This window comes from Canis lupus, chromosome 24, assembly GCF_048164855.1.
Source record: "Canis lupus baileyi chromosome 24, mCanLup2.hap1, whole genome shotgun sequence".
Lineage (NCBI taxonomy): Eukaryota > Metazoa > Chordata > Mammalia > Carnivora > Canidae > Canis > Canis lupus.
The window spans coordinates 21,192,137-21,214,771 of NC_132861.1; the positions used below are offsets into that span (position 1 = coordinate 21,192,137).

A 22,635-nucleotide genomic window follows, 5' to 3' on the forward strand; every position below is an offset into this window, starting at 1 on the left:
CGGGCTGAGTTTCCACCCAACATGTTGCTGGTGTGTGGTCTTCTGACCTTCTGCTTTTCCTTTTTACCACCCCCATGGGAAAGGAGTTAGGCAGAGCTGTGGTCATGCCACAACCACCACAGCTGTGGGCTTGGGTGGAGGGAGCTGTGAGCTGGGCAGGGCCATGCCCACAGCACAGCCAACTGGAGCCATACAGGAGGCCCAGAAGTTGCCCAAGGAAGGCCCAGAAGAGAGCTGTCAGTGCCCTCATTCCAGTCCCCGAGTGAATTCCACTGCTTAACCAAATATCAGGGTAAGTCCCAAGTTAATCCTCTCTCGCTCTTGGCCTCTCTGCCCTTTGAGAGAAGACAAAGCAATGAGAAGTGGACTAGTTCCTATCAGGCAGCCAAAAGCCCAGCCCTCTAACAGAGTATCCCACCTTACCCATGATTTCCAAAAACGGGAATATGACGGCTCTGGGTCTATCAGAGGGAGCAAAAGATTCAAAGAGTTCCAGAGGTCACAGACACCAGAGTAGTTCCTATTACCTAGAATTCCAACTGCCTTTCAAGGTTAGCTGATCCAGCCAGTATTCTGAAGAGGGTGAGGCTAAATCATGTCTTATTTTCTACCTTAAATGACCAAAGGCAGGCATAGGAGAGGAAACTTGTGAAGAGAATCTGAGGAAACCTAAAAGTGGGCATGTAGGCCTCAAATGGAAATTGTGAGGGAATTTTTATGTTTATGGTACTTGGTATTAATTGCTATTCCAAGTCTCAGCATGTGCCTGGTTGATTTTAATTTCAAGAGTACAACTCCTTGCTCTCTCCTGGCGTCTTCAGTAGCAGGCATGTGCAGATATGCCAGATACAGGTTTTATGATCTGTCACCTAGAAATTGGGACAAACTTCACCACCCATTAGAAAGACAGGTATTTAAACCATGACAAGCAGCAGACCATTTTTTTACTGTATCCTTAATATATGTTATCATTTATAGAAATGTTTGATGCTGTTTTAATTTCTACTTTATGACATCTGTTATCAAAGTATTTTGCCATTTTTTTAATTTGTGAATTAAAACATGATTTAAGGGGCACCTAGGTGGCTCAGGTCATGATTTCAGGGTCCTAGGATTGAGCTCTGTGTCAGGCTCCCTGCTCAGTGGGGAGTCTGCTTGTCCCTCTACCCCTCCCTTCACTCTCTCATGTAAATAAAATCTTTTTTTAAAAAAATTTGATTTAAGAGAAGCATGAGGAGATCCCTGGGTGGCTCAGAAGTTTAGCCGCCTGCATTTAGCCTGGGGCATGATCCTGGAGTCACCAGATCGAGTCTGCATCAGGCTCCCTGCATGGAGCCTGCTTCTCCCTCTGCCTGTGTCTCTATGCCCCCCTCCCCCCTCCCCCATCCCTCATGAATAAATAAAATCTTAAAAAATAAAAATAAATAGAATAAGCATGATATAAGGCACTGAGAAAGATTTGAAAAGTCAAAGCTGAATTTTTTAGGACACATTAATCCCAAAAGCATAACATACAGTCAAAAGAAAACTTGATTCTTTAATTCCTTCATGCCCTTTGGTTACCTTAAACTTTTTTATTTTAGATGTATATTTGGTTTGAAAAGGAGACAACTACATCTATTTTTTCTGGTACACTGTAGTGTACATGATGTGAAATGACCAAGGGAAAGAGGAAAAGGCTGGAGTGGAAAAATGAGTTCAGTAATGAAATACAGACGGCAGAGTTTTCCTGAGCAGTGGAAAGTAGTTACAGAAAGCAGCCAAGAGAAAGGGTGAGAACCAAGGAAAGAGAAACACTAAAGTTCAGCAGAATATTTTATAGAATATTTTTCCACCTGAGTCCATCTTTTGGGAATAAGAAACACTTTATTTTTTTTTTACATTTTTATTTATTTATGATAGTCACAGAGAGAGACAGAGAGAGGCAGAGACACAGGCAGAGGGAGAAGCAGGCTCCATGTACCGGGAGCCTGACGTGGGATTCGATCCCGGATCTCCAGGATCGCGCCCTGGGCCAAAGGCAGGCGCCAAACCGCTGCGCCACCCAGGGATCCCTATTTTTTATTTTTTTTTTACATTTTTATTTATTTAAGAAACACTTTAGATATTGATGACTACATCCAAATTCTCCTTGGGATGGAACACCCAGCTCTAAACATATACTAGACACTGTGTATCACAGTGTGTGCTACTCCTGCAATTCACGAGAGACCAAAGCAATCACATAGTTAAGTGAAATAATGAGTGATTATGCAGCACTACACCAAACATAATGCCAAAATGAGGATCACAAAAGCAGTTTTAGACTCTAATCCTATCTTTAAGATACAGCTAAATCTAAACATGAATGTTTTACATTGTTTTGTTGTGTTGCTAAGTTACTCTGTGCTGCCCTTGGAGTTTGGAAGGGCTGTTTTGCAATTTGATGTTTCCTCAAATTGCATTATGTATACAAGTGGCAAGCTTTTATAAAGACCTGTGTGCCACAGTTAAATTTCATAAGCTAGGAAATATAAATGTTATTTCCATATTATATAAATAATTGGCCTTGCATGAGACATAAATAATCTTTAAAAGCTGATGTTTGATACATAATCACTTTAAGAATTCAAACTTATTATTTGCTCTATAGCTTTAAACTCTGTGGATTTGTTTGGAATAGAAAAGTAACACACAGCTGAATTAAATTTAAGAAGTGGGTTTGCTTGTGTTTTGTTTTAGCATTAGAAATTTCCTGGCTCATTTCAAATTTTAAACATTCACTTCCATTATTCCTTCATGTGTTAATAATAAAGTAGGTAGAAATGAAAAAGTTAAAAGCAAATGCAACAGCATTAATGTGCATCAGAGGAGGATACTAGGGTTAAACGGCACGTTAGTATGATAGAATTTTGTACGACCTTCAGATATAAGACATCCAGATTTAAAAATCTGAACTTTCAGTTGTATCTTTTAAAAGTGTTTCACTGAATTCTGTTTTTTTTTTTTTTCCCCCAAATAAAAATGTCAAAAATATACGACTTGTTAGTTTGGAAGCTTTCTAAATGCTCCTGGTCATTTATTGATTAGTAATATATATTTAGCCAATAACACTGTATTCTCAAACTAACAGTTCTGCCTCCTAAAGATCATGCCTTCCCCTTTTATGTTCAGAAGTAAAACATGGTGTAGGAGTTAAAAATGACAAATGGTGGCATATACCTTTCTCTTAAATTTGGGTAAAGATATTTTATGGCAGTATTTGTGTATATGGTTCTAAGCAGTAGCAGTAAAAGTCTTGAAAACATTGTAGAAATGTGTGATCTTTAGAGAGTAGTATGCCAACTTGTTGACCCTATTTTTTTTTTTTGGAGAGGGAAGAGGAGTCAGGGTTTATCCTAAGCAGAATCTAATGCTTAGAGCTGAGTAGGACATCTTTTATGCCTCAAATGCAGCCATTACATCAGTGAATACCAGTGTGCTTGGCACCTTTCAAGCAATAGCATGAAAAGGGGTTATAGCCTAATACCAAAAGAAAGAAAACCCCACTATGTATGAAAAAAATTGTTTTTAAAACAATTCTAAGGAATGTTTCATGTTTATCTGGCCATTATTATAATTACATCCATAATTCACATTTCGAGTGTTTACTGTGTGCAAAACACAATACTAAGTACCCCGGTTAGCTCATTTAATCTTCATAAGAACCCATGCAAGATTGATTAACTCTGTGGTCCTATTTTATACATGAACTCACTTAGGAGGTTAAATTACCTGCCTAAAGTCACTCAGTTATAAAGGACAGGCCTGGTTTACAAACCTAGACTGACTCCAGAGCTAAGGAGGGTCATGCGAAGGTAACTAAAACTCATCTCAGTGTTAAGAGGGTGGGGAGACCATCATTAAAAGAGGTGTTTGAAAGAATCAAAAAGAAGGTAAGAGCATACTCGGGCAAAGTATAACCACTTGGAGAAATTTATTGGAGTCAACCAAGCTGTCAAGACCCAAAAAATCATCTGGATGCATGTCTGTGCATATATAATGTCTAGTAAAACAACAGCAGCAATGATTAATAGTGATACTTCATGATATTAAGATCCATTTGATATTTGGAAGATAAAGATCACTTTAGGTTGTATCATTTAATGTTTACAACATCTGTGTGAGACAGATACACAGATATGTATCTTTTGGTTTTTACAGAAGAAGAAACAAAGGCTTGAACAAATTTGGTGATTTGCCTAAAGTCTGAGGAAAGTCAAAACTCAACTCCAGTTTAGAGAAAAATTTTTGATCTGCTTCCCCAAATTCAAGGTTAAAGGCTGAATTTAACTTACATCTTTTTCTAACCACATAAGTGATTAATGTTAACTTCCCTTTTGGATCCTCTGGAGTCTGGCATTGGGCTCCCACCTCCATGGAGAGCCTGCTTCTCCCTCTCCCTCTGCAGGTTCCCCTGCTTGTGCTCTCTCTCTCTTTCTCTTTGAGTCAAATAAATACATAAAATCTTTAAAATAAATAAAGAGGACCTCAATAGCAAATATTGTGAGTGCTGGAGGAGGTCACATATCTAGTGCGATAAGACTACTTCAGTTTTGTCTCTTTACGACCTCTTCTTTCTGTTTGATAGTTCCCAGTTCTTCTCCTGTCTGTATCACAGCCTGATATGTCTTTGCCTTTTTGGAGTGGTCAAGGCCCTAAAGAAGTCCAGTCTGTGGTGAGACCCAGAGAGCCCTGCTGACTGGATTCCTGCCTTCACTGACTCCTGCCGTGGGGTTTCTCTGCGTCCCCTCCACCATTGTGCTCCCTCATCCCTGTTCATTCTGAGGTGGAACTCAGAAAGCAGTTCCTCAAAACATACAGAACACCTGTGCTTCTGTTACCTGTCTATATTGGCACCGTGGAATGAAAATGAGAGGTAGTGGTAAATTTGCGCGATAAGTGCACATGAGGGTGGCTCATCCACTGTGAGCTAGAAATCCCTAAGTCTCATCATTAATAATCTGCTGCTTCTCGTTTTCCTTTCTTGCTGCTCTGTCTAGCCATCGTCAGAATTTAGAAGTACAGCTGCTCACCCTGTCCTAGATAAAAGAGGAAAAAATCTATTCTGTTACTCTTCCAGTAATAGGGAAAAAAGTAAAAGAAGGAGCAAAAACAAAAAGCCAGAGTAACAGTGGTGATTTACTCATGTCATCTGAGTCCTCTTAAGTATTACTTTTGTCCATCCTATGACAGCATTTATCAGTTCAACTTAAGAGATAAAACTTGAGATAAAATGTAGCTTTTCATTAGATAGGCCTATGTCATACAACCCACATATTTTTAGGTATCTCACTGCTCCTGGTTTTTAAATCACAACTATGCTTAATTCATGGGCATGTGGTAGCCTATAGTCATTCTATTCTCCTTGTCATGCCCATGTATCCTTCTCACATAATGCTCACTTCATGATGCTGGCGTCTCTTTTTTTTTTTTTTTTTTGGCGTCTCTTTTAATATGTGGTTTTTAGAAGGAATACCACTGACATTTTATATATATATATAAAGATACGTCAGAAAACTAAAATCATCTAGTATGATTTCAGAATTAGCTACAACTAATAGATATTTGACCATAAAAATGGAATTATTGCAAGACAGTTAATGTCCTCCTGCTATATTGTACAATTCAACTCCATGTGTTAGGGAGACCATAGCAGATTATAATTAGTTCATTAAGGAGTGTGATTTTAAATACCATTCTAGATAAAACAGTAAAGCTTTCTTAATAGTTCAAAGAAAGACCTAGTCACCAAGTTCTTTAAACAAACAGAGAGTTTGCCAAGGAGTTTAACTCAGGGAAAGTACATTTCTTACTAATATGGCATATTGGTTTGTTATGGACAACAGGACAGTAAACATGGTGCTTAGTGGTTAGTTGTTCTGCATGGCAATCACTTCTTTTTCTGATGTCTCTGACAGGGCCGCATCAGTTGTACTGGACGCCTCATGGTACAGGCTGTCAACCAAAGAGGCCGCAGTCCCCGCTCTCCCTCAGGCCACCCTCATGTCAGAAGGTATGGCAGATGTTCCTTCCCATAGGTGTTAACTACTATTTTATTTTAGTCATTACTATAAATTCAATGATATTCAAATCATGGTATGACCAAGAAGAGCAGACAGTGTCAGAAGACAGAAAAACATGAATACGGTCTTAAAGTGTATACATTGACTAGCCCCTCGATGATTATGCTCCTTTGCAATTCAAAAAAGGGAAAGTTAGTTGCTAATGTGGCTAAGCCCAGTTAAATATACCACCACTAATTTGTTAAGTAGGGCCCAGTCAGTATATGAAGAAACAAGACTAGACACCTTTAAATGGCAGGCACATTAACATGAAAATATTAGTAAATGGTACACAGCCATTCAAAACCAAAGTTCTAGACCAGCAGCGGTCTAGACTGGCCATGACAAATTATTGCCACTAGATTTCTTTCTTTTTTTTTCTTTTCTTTTCTTTCCTTTTCTTTTTTCTTTTCTTTTCTTTCTTTTTGCCACTAGATTTCTTAAAATTAGCTGGTTTGTGAATGTTCACTTTTCAGTCATTTCATTCAAAACAGTTTATTTTTTATGACAATTTTGTAGGTAAAATGTGCCCTATTTTAAAAGTTCAACAAGTACTTGTTAAAAGTAAAATGTGCTTCCTATTCCTAGTCATCCTGAGCTTATGCAAGGATACTGCCGGAACTACAGTAGGCAGGGAGGAGAAAAGGAGATCACTTCCTAGTAACATATTTGCAGTTAAAAAAAATAGGGTAAGTCACCCTGGCTGTCATGTTGGGTGCCTATGTAGATATCTTACAGAGCGTCTCAAATAGCCCTGACTATATAGACTGTAGGCCCCACATGCAAACACTGCTGGTGAGCGCACGTACATACTAAGTTAGGCTCACAGAAGAGAAGCCAGAAACACTGAGGAAGCCCCAGACAAGTGGTATGTCTGTCTACACCCCATGTGACCGCATGCTCAGAAACCTTTGCTCAACAATTTGGAAGGCTGTTCTGGCACCGAAACACATGGGGGGTTAATTCTAACTTGTTTGTGGCAATATCTAGTCACAAGAACCTAGTTAGGCCTTTGCACATGCCTATAAACAGGGCATATTTAGTAGCAGATCTCTTGCATTACTTTCTTCTGCTTTTCTTGTGTCTTCAATATTTAAGCTTTTCCATGTGTCCGTGTCTACTAGAAAAATATTCTCACAAATGAGATCTGTGCTTGGAGAATAGTAAACTATATATTTTAAAAAGCTAGTAATTATTAGCCTATTACACTGTTCTTTCCTTTGTTCTACTCTTACCTTTTCCAGTTAAATGTTTTTAAACTTGTCTTCTAATGATTAGTGACAGGATTTATGTTCAGTATCCTGTTCCTTTGTTGCATCTTCCCTTCAATTAACTTGAAATGGTGTTATTCTTAAAGGTGCCTCTAACAACCTACTCAAATCAAGAGAGATGCACCAAATCTGGAAGAATGCACAATCTTATTTTAAAGCTAAAAAATATAATTTGTTTTCCTGGTTAATATGAAAAGGAATTTTGATTAGAAAGATAGGAAATTTTTACAAAATAATAAGAGATTTTAATTTCCTATAAATTTAAAATCCCAGTGGAAAATTATACTTTCTGTTGGAAAAGATTTGGTAATAAATGAGCAACAGCTGCTGCTGCTTCTCATATAGCTTTCAAAAATATTTATTTAGGGAAAAATAGGTTAATATAGAGTACTTCATTTTTTCCCATTTCCCCTTTTATGATTTATATTAGCTTTAAGGATTAGGATAGCGGAATTATTTAAGTTCTGCAATTAGCAGACTATTAAGTGCATAATAAACTTCCAAATGAAACAAGACTTTGCTAACTTTTCTGGTTTTAAGTGCAAACTTTCGGAATAGGAATCAGGTAAGAAAATTATATAATTACTCCATGTATTATTATAAAAATCAAGAGTCTGAAAATAATTTCTATCTTCCTCCCTCCCTCTCCCCTTTTGTTTCCTTCTTTTCCTTCCATCTTTTTGTTTATTATCTGTCCTGTCCTAAGGCCTCGTTCTAGATCAAGGGACAGTGGAGATGAGAATGAACCAATTCAGGAGCGATTCTTCAGACCTCACTTCTTGCAGGCTCCCGGAGATCTAACAGTTCAAGAAGGAAAACTGTGTAGAATGGATTGTAAGGTAAGAGTTTGGTGTTGCCTCCCTTCCCCCGCCCCGCCACTGCCATGTCTTTTAAGTTCCTTTTAGGGAAATTATGTAAGGTGTGCATCTTTGAAATGTTTTCCAACCTACGAGAAAAAAAAAGAGAGAGTACCATTTACTGGATGTTTATATACTGTTCTGTCATTCGTTTCCTTTAAATTTTTACTGAATGTGTTCTTTATTTAGAACCCTACATACCATACTGTACACAGTCACTGGGAGGTTGTTTCCCTTTAAGTGTCACATTTTGTTGAAGCAATAAATGTGTTAAATTTGTCATATGTCCTAATAATTCATTTATCTTCCATTCTGTTTTCATACACATTTTGTAGCCATGTATCTACTCCTTTATTCCTCCCATTTCTAGGAGAAGTTAGAGTGACATACTTCTCTTACCCATTTTACAGTGGGGATTCCTTTTTTTTTTTTTTTAAGATTTTATTTATTCATGAGAGAGACAGAGGGAGAGGGAGAAGCAGGCTCCATGCAGGGAGCCTGACATGGAACTCGATCCCAAGACTCCAGGATCAGGCCCCGGACTGGAGGCAGACACAACCACTGAGCCACCTAGGCGACCCTACAGCAGGGATTCCTAACCCAGGGCCTTCTGGGAGGCAGCTTTCCTTAGGTGTGAGTTCTGAAATTGCATACAAAATTATGTGTATGATACAGCTTTCATCAATTCCTCAAAGGAGCTCGAGGCCAGAAATGTTTAATAACCACTGCTGTGAAATTTTTTTTGATTGCTTTGTTTTTTTGCCCCATTATTTATTGATCTTAAATTTAAGTTCTTAAATATGGATAAGGTTTTTTGAGAATATGGGCTCCCTCTGCTGGTTCTCTCTGGGATTGCAGAACACAAATATAAGATGCTCGGAGGATTAAATCTGGGTTTATAGAAATGTATTTTTAAAAAAAGTACTCTTAACAAAAGTATTTTATTTTCCAACATAATTATTTTTACAGTATAAGTTCAAAACTTGAGTTTTAGCACGTGTGGGTTTATTTTTGGTTTGTAATTAAGAGTCCATACAGACCACTTATGAAATGACATTTGAGTCAACATGTGAAATTTTATTTTAGATTATTAGATGATACCAAGGGATTATTATGTTACGTGTAAAAAGGGTCTTTAAAAATCTTGATTTTTTTTTAAGGAAAAAAATTATCAGTATAATTTTGCCCCAAAAAAGCACTCCCCCCCCACCCCACATCTCTAACCTATTGGGTACGTTCCTAGATGCTGACTACCCCTGACGTGGTACTAAGTGCGAAGGGAAAATAATCCAACTCCTCTAGTAACAGGTCTGCTCATCTGCCTCCTCCCATTTCCATATCAGCCGAGAGCATGCTTCTGTTCAAATAATGACCTGTTTACAATGACCTTTAATTCCTGAGATGGGGCTTGCTTTATTTACATAACTAGAAGGGCTGGAATTAAAATGGGTAGAAGAATGGGCATTTTCTCTCTGCCTTAATGAGATGAAGTCTGTCCCTTGGCATGAATGCAGTGTGAATTAGGGGTGTTGAGAGTGCACAGTGCTTGGACTGATGCTCCTACTACACATGCCATGGCCTTGGTCAGGATCTAACCTAGCAAGGTGGGAACAAACCTTGCCACTTTTTTTCTCAACTTGGTAAAGGACTGGAGCCTGACCAGAAGCCTGTGTCCCTCTTCCTGCATACCACCTCTAGTGATCTCCAAACAGGTAAAGGAGAGGACAGAGAGCCTGACCCTTTCAAAAGCTAAGCTGACTAGTGCTGTTTGTTTCCAAAATATCTTCATCCTTTTAACCAGTCATTTCAGTTTACTTATTTTTTTCTCTCTTAAATTCTCAAGATCGGGACACCTGGGTGGCTCAGCAGTTGAGTGTCTGCCTTTGGCTCGGGGTGTGATTTCGGTCCAGGGATTGAGTCCCACATCAGGCTCCCCGTGAGGAGCCTGCTCCTCCTTCTGTCTATGTCTCTGCTTCTCTGTCTCTGCTTTTCTCAGGAATAAATAAATAAATAAAATCTTAAAAAAAATTCTCAAGATCTTTGTTACATGTAGGGAGGAGGCATCTTGTAGGTAGTGTAAGTGAATATCACAAAGCAGGAATGGAATTTGGCAGAGCTGGGTTTTCAAAATAATTACTTTACAGTCCAACTGACATCTTTTTTAATGCAATTTCCCCCTAGTAAATTTGGGGTGGCGGTAAAAAAAAAAAGCCTTCTTTAATGGTGCTTTTCTTCCCTTTCACAATTAAGGGCAAAACTATAAAGAGCTGACAGATGGCAGCCATCCCTACCCTTCACAGCACAATGTGATATTAGCAATTAAATGCGCTTTTACCTGATCTCTGGTCTACACAACTGTCCAGATCTCAGGACTTTAGTTTCCGTTGTGATGCTAATTTGTTGAGATGGCTTTCTGGGTAATTTCATATTGCTCTTGTTACTTACTTTCAAGGATTATAAAATAACAATAGCTCTGTGTGCTGATGGATGCATTAGCTATGTCTCCACAGCTATGGCAACCCTTTGATAACAAGCTTTATAGGGTATAAATGCCAGCTGAGTATGTGTTGTATTGTAGTTGGACATCTTTTTCCAAAGAGCTCAGAGCCCTGTGCTGACATCATCCCAGTAACCTTTTAACCCTGGTGAGGTAAGACAATAAAAGAAATTTTAAAACCCCATTTTACTTTTCTTTTGTAGGTTGCTCTACAAGAGATGTTTAGAAGTGAGTCGATGATTTCTCAGGAAGTTATTGAAAGGTTTAAGCAAAAGAGTACATGAGCTGGCTCTTGTACTAATGAAGGAGAGAATTTACGGTGGTTTCTTAACTATAAATGATTTCACTTTGTTTCAGTATTAGAGAAATTTATATGCTCCTTTCTGATTCAGGTCAGTGGGTTACCAACCCCAGATCTAAGCTGGCAACTAGATGGAAAACCTATACGCCCCGACAGTGCTCACAAGATGCTCGTGCGTGAGAATGGGGTGCACTCTCTGATCATAGAGCCGGTCACATCACGAGATGCCGGCATCTACACATGTATAGCCACCAACCGAGCAGGACAAAACTCATTCAGCCTGGAGCTTGTGGTTGCTGGTAAGCAAGTCTGGAATTTTTTTCTTTCAGAATAAATATCAGATTCAAAAATGTAAATTAACCCTGCATTATTAACCAATATGGAAAAGAAGTCAAAGCACCGAAAAAAGTAGATTGTTTCATCAAAACAGTCCATTAGGACAGAAGGCTTAGCAAATCAGAAACATTAATTTTTTTTCAGTGTAGCCATAATTATTTCTCTTTCCTTTCTCCCATTAGCCTGGCCAAGACAGAAGAGAGGAGGTTAGCAGCTGTTCTTGGTTGTTCTACTTCTTGTGTGTGCTGGCCTCCAGTGTTACATAGAGAAAGAGCAGTGGTGTCATGGATTATAGAACCAAATTTGATATATAAGAATTTGCTCATGAATAAAGTTCTCTGCCCACTTTTTAAAGTAATGTGCTGTGGCCTCAAAATTCAAAAATTTTAAACATTATCATCTACCCCCAGTGTCATAGTCAAACTCAGATTTGCTTTTTAATGTATTATACTGTTAGGTAAATTTCATACAAGTACATGTGTTGTTTTTTTTGTTTTGTTTTGTTTTGTTTTTTTATGATAGGCACACAGTGAGAGAGAGAGAGAGGCAGAGACACAGGCAGAGGGAGAAGCAGGCTCCATGCACTGGGAGCCCGATGTGGGATTCGATCCCGGGTCTCCAGGATAGTGCCCTGGGCCAAAGGCAGGTGCCAAACCGCTGCGCCACCCAGGGATCCCACAAGTACATGTTCTACAAAGTCTTACCCTTATCCTTTATAATATCCTTAGGAGTTGAGCATAAGTAAGAGTCTGTTATCTGTTCTCTTTTTAAAAAGAATGTTTATTTCTCATACCTCTTTTTGCGAAGTGCTTCAAATACATTACCTCAGCTGGTCCTCACAAAAGCCCTAAAAGATAACTGAAGCAAATTTTCTTCACTTTACAGATGTGGAAATTCGAGAGAGTAAGTGACTTTCCCAGGGTCCTGTTTGGTAAACTGAGGGCCAGATCACATAGTCTGTTCACCTCTAGTGGTCTTCCCCAAACTATGAGCCACTGAGCTCTTCCAAGAGATACAGTAGCCATGAGAATAAAGCCCAGGAGGTCCTGGCTAAAACCCTGGATAATGATTCTAATAAAAGCACCGGGAACCTTTTTCACACAAAAATGTCCTAAATACCTGGGCTGTCATGTTGTGTGTTACATCAAGTATTCACTATTCCTGTATGACCAGGATCAATTTCATCTAACCCTCTAAGCATCCCTACTCCAACCTAAAACTGTTCAGCATTCTTCTGTTAAATGTTCCCCTTGGATCATATCTGCTCTCAGAACTGAGACTTGAAGGTCTGAGAGACACAGTCATCTTGGTGTGCCTCAGTCAGTACTTGCATGAGAAAGGTGGCAGGACACAATAATTAGAAGCATCACGTCTTTGGCATCAGATCTCAGTTCTAATCCCAGCTCTCATTTATTAGCTATGTCCTTTGGCAGACATATAATATCTCTGCAGCTTGATTACCCCATATGTGAAATAGGGACCATCAGGCCCCACAGAGTCTTTATGAGGATTACATCATTTTATAAGGATTAAATCATATGAAGCTCTGCATCACCATCAGTAACCTGCATAGCATTGCTCCAAAATGGTGGGTGTTATTCTGTTGGAAAACTGCTTTGACATTGAGGTCCATTTTATACCTTCTATGCTTTTCTCAAAACTAGGATCCAGAAAGAATATTAACAGACCTATTCTCACTTCCTCTGATATAGCCCGAGGCCAGGAAACCATGTGAAATACAATAAAAGTATAACCCTCTACATCATTCCAAATCTTCAGAGAGTCTCAGGTATTTGCAGTTTTCAGGTGCAGGTTTTCTCCTCTTCACCTGTTTCTCCCCTGTGTGGCTTGGCTATATCTGTCACTGCACAGGAGTGTGTGGTAGACAAAGTCATGCATCCTCAAACTCATTATTGGTAGCTAAGAAAATAATTAAACTTTATTCTTACTCTGACATTGTTTCTACTGCACATCTGTGAAAACCATTTCCCATCAGATAGTAATAATCAGAGTGTTATTAAAGTTGTCTCTTTGTGGCTTCTTTCCTTCAGAGGTTATAAAAAGTCTTTTTATAACTTCCTTGAAAGAATACAAATTGGAATTTGTAATTTATAGGATGTACATTCCTAGTTTTAAGTAACAATTTTAAAAAGCAGCCAAATTTGGATAAAGATGTCTCCCTGTTCATTTCCCCCTTTAAGTCCTACGGTATGTCTCACTTGAACCAAGACTTACAGATTAGTAAACATTGATTCAGACAGCAAGGAGAGATCTGAGTGGATCAAATCCTTAGAAATCCTTGTTCTCCTTAGAATCACTAGGTGGCAGTGGTTGGTAGAGGCATAATCAGTAGTGAAGCCATCCCAGATGGTCGCAATGACTTAGGAGTGCCACTCAGCCTGTCAGACAGGCATTCTGTGGAGCAGATGGCCAGTGGACTGTGTGGGCCTGTCAGACTTCAATTAATTGAGGGGAAAAAAGGAATTAATTGAGGAAATAAATGAGTGGAACAAAGCCTAGGGACCTTTCTTGGTAAAAGAGTGATTTGGAGAAGGAACTAGCATCTAGCTGAAGTGAAAAATGGTATCATAAAAGAAAAGATCTATTTCAACAATATTTCTAAAGGCTGCTGAATTCTTCATAGCATTACCTTTGTAGATCACTGATAGATAATTCCTCTCCTGTCCCTTAGCCAAAGAAGCACACAAACCTCCCGTGTTTATTGAGAAGCTGCAAAACACAGGAGTTGCTGATGGATACCCAGTGAGGCTGGAATGCCGTGTTTCAGGAGTGCCACTGCCTCAGATATTTTGGAAGAAAGAAAATGAATCGCTCACTCACAGTACTGACCGAGTGAGGTGAGAATACACAGTGACTTAACTTAATCCACATCTGTTCAATAGGTCCTAAGGATATATAAAAAGGATATACTTTATATAGCAAATAAATCTGTGCAAGAGTCATGTTATTGATATTAAAGACGAAAGTCACTCTTTACCCTAATGTAAAATTAAGTTTTTGGAAGGAAGCTCTAATGATATGTGATGAGGCACATTCTAATTTAATCTCATGGTGATTTTTTTTAAAAGTGTTTATACCTAGAAGAAAAGATGAATTTATTGGCTTCAGTGGTGATGCAGAAACTATTCAGTGGGTTTTGTAAAGGGGGATCCTCAGCTAGAAATTAAGTGTGCACATTTATTCAACCTCTTGATGTCTGCTCTTCTCTACCATTAACTTTAATGGGGCTAGCAGCCTTTCTAGATTAAGTATGACCCTATTATCCGCTACTTGCACAATTCTGTTTCTAATGATCTAATTAAAAATGATGCATCGTGTCCAAAGCCACTTTTTAAAAATTTAGAACCCTAATGACTTTATCCGTTTCTCCAGCATGCACCAGGATAACCATGGCTACATCTGCCTGCTTATTCAGGGAGCCACAAAAGAAGATGCTGGGTGGTACACAGTGTCAGCCAAGAATGAAGCAGGGATTGTGTCCTGTACTGCCAGGCTGGATGTTTACAGTGAGTGCCACTCCATGTCCTCTCATTGTATTTATTCATTAAGTCATGAAAAATTAGACATCCGGACAGCAAATCACATTTACTTTTATATAAGCTTATAAACAACTATAATGTTTTATTTGCCCAAAATTTCATATTGCTCTTTCTCTTTCTATTTATAGTTTCTCAACATTAATAGTGAACTACACCAGGAGAACAAACACCCAAGTATCATTCAGGAACTTTGTATTATTAGCAAACTATGCATGTTGATTTCTCTTATGTTGGCTAGTCAGTTGTGGCTTCCTTACTCAAGCCTCCTTAGAAGTTAACAGTAGACGAAGGCAATAACCATGTTTTTCACATTTTCTTGTTACTGTGTTCTGCAAATGACTGCCTCTTAACATTTCTTTCTATATTATAATCCTACACAGTGTCTTCATGCACTCTCAATGTGTGTACCATGGATCCTGGAATGCATCCTTTCTGTGGCTTAGCGCTTTTCTCTTTTAATATACCTTCAGCAGCTCAGCAGTAGGCTTGAGTGTTTGTGTATGTATATTTGTGTACATGCATCTTAAACTTAAAGAAACTTGTTTCTATTGAATTGCAGACTAGTCCAGTAGCATGAATATCTATTGACATAAAGGAAACCACTAGAAACAAATTAAGAACTTATTTCAAATTTCCCCTCTTCTTGAATAGGAAATAATTTTGTGAGGTTCTTCAAGTATTGAGTGACCTCAACCTTCCCTACTGCCCACTTCTTTTCAACTGATTAACGTTGAAACATCTATCTGAATACCTACTACAATTATTATGGCATTTATACATGTTGTGCTTTGAAGATGTTTTTTAAAGAGGGAGAGAGGTGGGAGTTAGGAAGCTGAGCAACTATTTTGAAGGATTTCTGTGCTCCAGTAAGTATTTACTGTAAAAAAAAAAAAAAAAACTACACCTCTTCCCACTGCCCCGTATAGACAGTGCTTACATTTTAAGATTTCCACCATGCCAAAGAAACGTGCCTGGTACATATCAAATACATATCTGTATTTACTTGAAACATGTAAGTGCTTTCCAGTGATATCCTGGGGTTTTTTAAAAATCTTTTTATTTTTTTCCTTTTTTATTGTAGCCCAGTGGCATCAGCAGCCACAGAGCACCAAGCCAAAGAAAGTACGGCCCTCAGCCAGTCGCTATGCGGCACTTTCGGACCAGGGACTAGACATCAAGGCAGCGTTCCAACCGGAAGCCAGCCCATCCCACCTGACGCTCAGTACTCCCGGCTTGGTAGAAAGTGAGGACCTGTAATCCAACATTCTTGTTAAAGCTGAAACACTGAAACAGCCGTTGCTTGACCAACATACTCCTTTGTCACATTATGTAAAGGGTAAAAACATACCTTTGACTATAAGAGATAAACACCAAAATATTTTTCTTACTTGATATACCAAACTTAGAGTTTAAGTAGGTAATGCTAATAGAAATGTACACATTGCACAGAAAATTTACATTCATCATCCAATTTAAAACTTGTGGAATTTCTGTGATGAAAGCAATCTCAAATGCCAAAATGCTAATGGAAATCAGCTGTTCAAAGGTAACCAGAATTTGTATTCTCCAAAGTGCCTTAAACACTAGCAGTAGGTGCTACACAGCATGACAGTGTGGAATGCTTTACATGAGGCAAATGTACCACAAATAGTACTAAAATGACTCTAACTGGGCAGTGTGTTCAGATAGCTACAGTGAACCAAGTGCAATATATAGGAATGAAAAGGAGAGTAAATGACAAATCCAAGTAAATGCCTTGTTTTTGCAAATTGTTTTATATTAAATCATAAGGAAGGAGTTACTTGCCTTAAATTTTATTAATACCGAGAGTTTTCTAACAAGGTTAATACCTTAGTTCTTAACCACCTTTTTCTTTATGTGTAGTGTTTTCTTTTCATGCTACCTTAGTAGGAAGCTTACTTACAACCATATTAAAAGGCTAATTTAAATATAAATAATATAAACTGTTCCGAATAGAGCAGAACTATATTACAGTCCATTCCACAAAAGACATCCAAATCACCCAAATGACCAAGGCATATAGTATTCAGAGGAAAGAGGGGTCTGGAAGTAGCAGAAGAATGAAGGAAAATGCTACCAGCACACCTGTATTCATTTGGACAAAAGTAGAAAGGGCCGGAGAGGCAGTGAAGGCCAGGCTTTTCCTTGGTTTTCCTCAAATTAAAGTGTAGGTGAAAAAAACACTGCCATTCAAAAGTCCAGGGATCTAGGGTCAGCTGGGAGATTGGAGCACATGTGCTGTGGAAGTTCAGTGTGTCCGAAGTCTGTGTAGTTGCTGAAGAGGTTAGGTATGTCGAGCAAGTGGAAAAATTGGACTGAGACTGCAAGATTGGCATCAGTGAGAAACTGCCCTAGAGGGAAAAGGAGATTTGGGAGAGACAAAAACAGGTTTGTGCCATAGTCTAGTTTTTTCCAGTGGCACTGTGATATGGTGAATGGAAAATGCTAGTTCACTTACATGCTGCCATGCAGTCTGGCCTTAAGAAGGTGCTGGGTTCCAGGTAGTTTGTAAAGGCATCTCTGCAAAGACTGATGTTTGAACGCATATGATTCTGCAACAACTAGACTGACATGATTCTGACCAGACTTGATGGTTTTAAGTCGGAACCAAGAAACTTTAAAATGGAGAAAAAAACCAATTTGGCCAGCTATTATAAAACATGAGGTTTTAATGGTACTTTGCTATGAAAACACTGTATTCCTTATGCAAAACACATATATCTTTCATTATTTATAATAAAAATGTTGAATTGTCTTAGCTCAGTTAATTCAATATGTAGTATTTTTTAAGATAATTTTATATCTGTGTACCACCCCATATATTTCATATTACTGCTTCACATGTACAGCTTTCTACTTCTTTGTAAGAACACCAACCAACCAAGTTTTAAATGATTAATAGGCTTGATCACTGGGTGGCAGATGTTCTTTGCAGAATGGTGCAAGTTTTTTTGACCACACTTATATGCGTTGCTAATGTGGAATTTAAGATACTATACAGAGTCTTTCATGGACCTATCTATATTGTAGAATTATGACTTACGTCATATCTTACTTGCCAAATTTTTCTGAATGTGACTGTTTGCTAATTTGTTGGGTTGGGATTAAGTAGCATTATTTGCCACCTTTTATGTTGTATTTATAAAAAAAGTACTATCATACTACTTTTTGGATTGTTGTGCTGGTGTAATGTGGATTTTAACATCAATAAATATTTAACAAATAATAGTTGAAATTTTGTGAAGCAAAATATTCCATTGTTTTAGTTTTCTATTGCTGCTGTAATAAATTAATACAAGCTTAGAAGCTTAAAATTTATTAGCTCACAGTTCTGCATGTCGGAAGGGCTGGGTTCTGTGCTCAGACTCTTGTAACGAACATCAACACATCCACTGGATACATCTCAACTGGAGCTTTTCCAAGTTCCAGTAGTTGAGATAAGATTTATTTCCTTGCAGTTGTAGGATAGAGACCTCAATGTAATCTGTCAGTAAGGAGCCACTCTACACTCCTACAGGCCACCTCCGTTCCCTGCCATGTCATTCCCTCCATCTCCAAAACAAGCAAAGGGAATCTCCCTCAGAATGGATCCCTGTCATGCCTTGATCTTATTCAGAAGCCCAGCCCCTACTAAGGGATCACCTGATCAGGTCAAGACCAAATGAATACCTCTCTTTCTTAAAATCACCTGATTTTTTTACCTAATTAAAATCCCTCCAAAGCAACACCTAAATTTGTGTTTGATTGGATAACTAAGAGAAGGTGTGTGTACACCAAGAGGTGGGAATATTGGGAGCCACCTTAGACTTCTGCCTACCACATTAGTTTACTGTATATATGCTTATAAATAATGTTGGTTCTTGTGATGCCCCATAGGGACAGTGTTCTGTGACCACAAACCATATGCCCTCTCTTGGCATCTATGAAATTAAATAGAGAGGGTTCTTGTTCAAGATGGTAACACAGGATCCTCAACACACCTCCTCCCACAGACCCACCAAATCAACAACATACATAACGATTTCCTCTAAAAGAAACCCCCAAACTAGCCGACTGCTACACATTAGGCAAATGAGACAACCCACATCAAAAATAGAAGAGGCTGAAACACAATCTTGTCATAAACTCCACCCCTGGCACGGCAACCTACCATCAGGAGGAACTCAAAACCCCCGGCTTCAGGCTCAGGATCAAAGGATGTGAAGCCCCAAATGAGCACCCCAACTTCAAGACCTGCACCTGAGAAACAAGCCCCCAAAACATCTAGCTTCACAAGCCAATGGGGCTCAAATCCACCAGATCCACAAAGCAATAGCAACCTGACAGTTCTTAAAAGGCTCCATGGAGTCACCCACCCTAGGGACCAATCTTTCTCTGAATTAAGCCTATTTGCTTATCTTAGAGCATCAGCCTGAAGGCACGTCTGCTGCCCTAATTTAACAAACATCTAGGGGTACTCTGAGATCATCTCCCAAGACTGAGGCTGGTGAGTACTATCTCTGTGCTCACCCCCTGCCTCACTCCAGGTCACCAGTCTCCCAGAAAGAAGCTTCTGCAAATGTCTAGCACCCTGGTTTTCCCTGCTGCTGCCCAGGGGACAGCCTGGCTGTGGTGGACAGTGGAGGCATGTCCCATGGGACTTTAATGGAGCAACCATCCTTAACCATCTACTGCCCAAGGGCAGAGCAGAGGCAGAATGAACCTGTGAGAGGACTGTTTGCTTCTCTTTATAGCCACAGCCTGAGGGGCGGCAGGCTTATAATGAAACACACATATGAGGGCCAACTCCCCATCTCCAGAGAAAACCAAGGCCAGCCACTGTCTTCACACTCTCCTCCTACCTCACTCCAGGTTGCTGGTATCTACCCAAAAGGAGCTTGTACGTAAGTCTCGTGCCCAGGTTTTTCTAATTACTACCCAGGGGACATCTCCTGATAGCCTGGCTCGGGTGGCCAGCAGGATTTACATTCGAGTCCCGTAAGACTGCAATGGAGAAATAATTCTTAACCAGCTATTTCACACCATCCCCTATCCCACCCCAAGACAACCTAGACAGCACTGCCAGTCTCTGTGAAAGAGGACTATTAGCTTGTCTTTTTTATAGCTGTGCCCTCAGAGTTTGTAATTACACTTCTAGGGACTGACTACAACCCCCTCCAGGGAATGGAGACCAGAAAGGCCAGCAGGCACCATCTTCAAGCTCTCCCTCTGGCCTGTCTCAGTTCATCGGTATTTCTAAGAAAGGAGCTTGTATCCACATCTAGTACCCCTGCTTTCCTGGCTTCTTGCCAGAGTGCACATCCTCCTGGGTTCATGGGCTCAACAGAATGGTAGCAAACAAAGAAACAGCTCTTAACTGGCTATAACCTCAGGATTTAGTGCAGAGGCAGCAGATATGCCCTGCTCCCAGTCTTCCCCTGAAGAGGTATATCTGCATACTTTAAATATTGCTGTCTGATAATTTGGCTTCCCAACAGCCTGAACCTCGGTGCTGTTATCCAGTTGGCATAATGACAGGTCTCAGTACAGCCTCCACTACTTGGAGGAGCCACTAAGGATGAAATAGGCTGCTTGGACAATAACAAAGGCTTGAATTAGGGCTGAGTTGGACAATAAAATTTATCTCCTATACAAGGCCATGCCTTCAAGACTGGGATAGGTGACTATTTATCCAATGCATAAAAACAGAGTGTCAAGGAAAATGAGCAAACATAGAAATACATTCTAAAGGAAAGAACAAGATAAAACATCAGGAAAAGAAAAAAAAAACAACGCTTGATGTAGTGGAAATAAGTGACTTCCTACTAAGAGTTCAAAATAACATTCATAAAGATGCTCACCAAGCTCAGGAAAAGAATGAATGAGCAAAGTGTGAACTTCAACAAAGAAAAAATATAAGTCAATACCAAACAGAAGTCATGGAACTGAAGAACATAGTAACTGAACTGAAAAATACAAAAGGGGCTCAACAGTAGACTAGAGGGGAAAAAATTAGAGAAAATGATGGGGGAAAAAAGACTAGATGAAGAAAAAGGATCAGTGATAGAGCACAGGAACTCATTCAATCACAGCAGCAAAAAGAAAAATTAAGAGTAAAGATAACTTAAGGGACTTGTGATACAACAAGCTGATCAACATTTGCAGTATAGGGTGTCTCAGGAAAAAAGAGAAAGGCAGAAAATTAATTTCAAGGACTAAGGGCTGAAAACTTCCCTAACCTGGGGAGGAAAACAGATGTCCTGATCCAAAAAGGCCACAGAGTTCCAAGAAAGATGAATTCAAAGAGACCCACACCAAAACACATTATAATTAAACTGTCAAAAGTTAAAGACAAAAAAAAAAAAAAAAAAGAAATCTTAAAAGCACCAAGAGGAAAAAAACCTTATTACATATAAGAGAAGCCTTCTAAAATTATCAGCAGACTTTTCAGCAAAAGCTTTGCAGGCCAGAGGGACTGGCATGATATATTCAAAGTGTTGGAGGGAAAAAAGTGTGACCAAGACTACACTATCCAGCAAAGATCCCATTCAGAACTGAGGAAAGAGGAGAGTTTTCCAGACAAAAGTTAAAGGAGTTGTCACCATTAAGCCAACCAGATTTTCTTAAGGTGAAAAGAAAGGGCCCTAATTAGTAGCAGGAAAACGTATGAAAGCATGAATCTCACTGACAGAAACATATTGTAAAGGTAGTGAATTAATCACTGATAAAGCTAGAATGGAGGTCAAAGACAAAAGGAATAAAACAACAACAATAATTCATTAAGGGACACACAAGATAAAAAGCTGTAAACTGTGACATGAAAAACATAAAATGGGTGGGATAGAGTAAAAAAGTAAGTTTTAAAATGTGCAAATTTAAGTCCTTATCAACTTAAAATAGACTTACCAACAGAAGTTGATTTATGTAAGCCTAATTGTACCCACAAAGCAGAAACCAGTAGTAGACATACAAAAACTAAAGGAATCTAAACATAACACTATAGAAAATCATCAAATCACAAAGGAAAAGAGCAAAAGAAAGGAAAAAGAATTACTAAACAATCAGAACAAATTAACAAAATGATAAGTACATACCTATCAATAAATACTTTAAATGAAAAGGGACTGAAATATCCAATAAAAAGACACAGAGTGGCTGAACAGATAAAAATCAACATCTATCTGTATACCAAGGGATTCACTTTAGATGTAAGAACACACACAGACTAAAAATGAAGGGATGGAAAAAAGATATTCCTTGAAAATGGAAACTAAAGGAAAGGTGGGGTAAAGTCTGTTTTTTTTTTTTTGTTTTTTGTTTTCCTGTTATAAGACAGTAACAAGACAAAGAAGGTCATTATAAATAATAAAGGGGTCCATCTAACAAGGGAATATAATATCTGCAAATATTTATGCACCCAACATAGGAGCAGCTAAACATATAAAGCAAATATAAAAGGAAATATATAGCAAATATTAGATCTAAAGGGAGAAATATATAGCAGTATAATAATAGCAAAGGACTCTAATACCCCACTCTCATCAATGGATAGATCATCTAGACAGAAAATTAATGAGCAACCATGGCCCTAAACAATACATCAGACCAGATGGATTTAACAGACATATACAAACAGAACATTCTATCCAAAATTAACAACACATTCTCCTCAAGCACACATGGAACATTCTCCAGAAGAGAATACAGGTTAGGCAACAAAACAAATCTTA

General features: G+C 38.8%; 2 protein-coding genes across 12 annotated transcripts in view; one reads left to right on the top strand and one right to left on the bottom strand.

Annotated features, from left to right (window-relative positions):
- Positions 1–18,152, top strand: part of PALLD (palladin, cytoskeletal associated protein) — a 409,438-nt gene extending 391,286 nt beyond the window's left edge. For 7 of the 8 annotated variants that reach the window (XM_072795912.1, XM_072795913.1, XM_072795915.1 and 4 more), the window contains 6 exons: positions 5,940–6,034; positions 8,061–8,193; positions 11,101–11,308; positions 14,038–14,203; positions 14,739–14,872; positions 15,987–18,152. In XM_072795912.1, coding sequence (XP_072652013.1) covers positions 5,940–6,034; positions 8,061–8,193; positions 11,101–11,308; positions 14,038–14,203; positions 14,739–14,872; positions 15,987–16,162 — 912 coding nt within the window. In that variant the 3' untranslated portion in view covers positions 16,163–18,152. Of the gene's footprint in view, positions 1–5,939; positions 6,035–8,060; positions 8,194–11,100; positions 11,309–14,037; positions 14,204–14,738; positions 14,873–15,033; positions 15,080–15,986 lie in introns of all 8 variants that reach the window. The other variant, XM_072795914.1, reaches the window with a different exon arrangement.
- CBR4 (carbonyl reductase 4) overlaps positions 1–22,635 on the bottom strand; it is a 208,805-nt gene that overhangs the window by 127,902 nt on the left and 58,268 nt on the right. Inside the window, exon 5 of one of the 4 annotated variants that reach the window (XM_072795923.1) lies at positions 6,447–8,300. The exons of the other annotated variants lie outside the window; for them this stretch is intronic. Coding sequence (XP_072652024.1) covers positions 8,245–8,300 — 56 coding nt within the window. The 3' untranslated portion in view covers positions 6,447–8,244. Of the gene's footprint in view, positions 1–6,446; positions 8,301–22,635 lie in introns of those variants that run through there. 4 annotated transcript variants of the gene reach the window in all.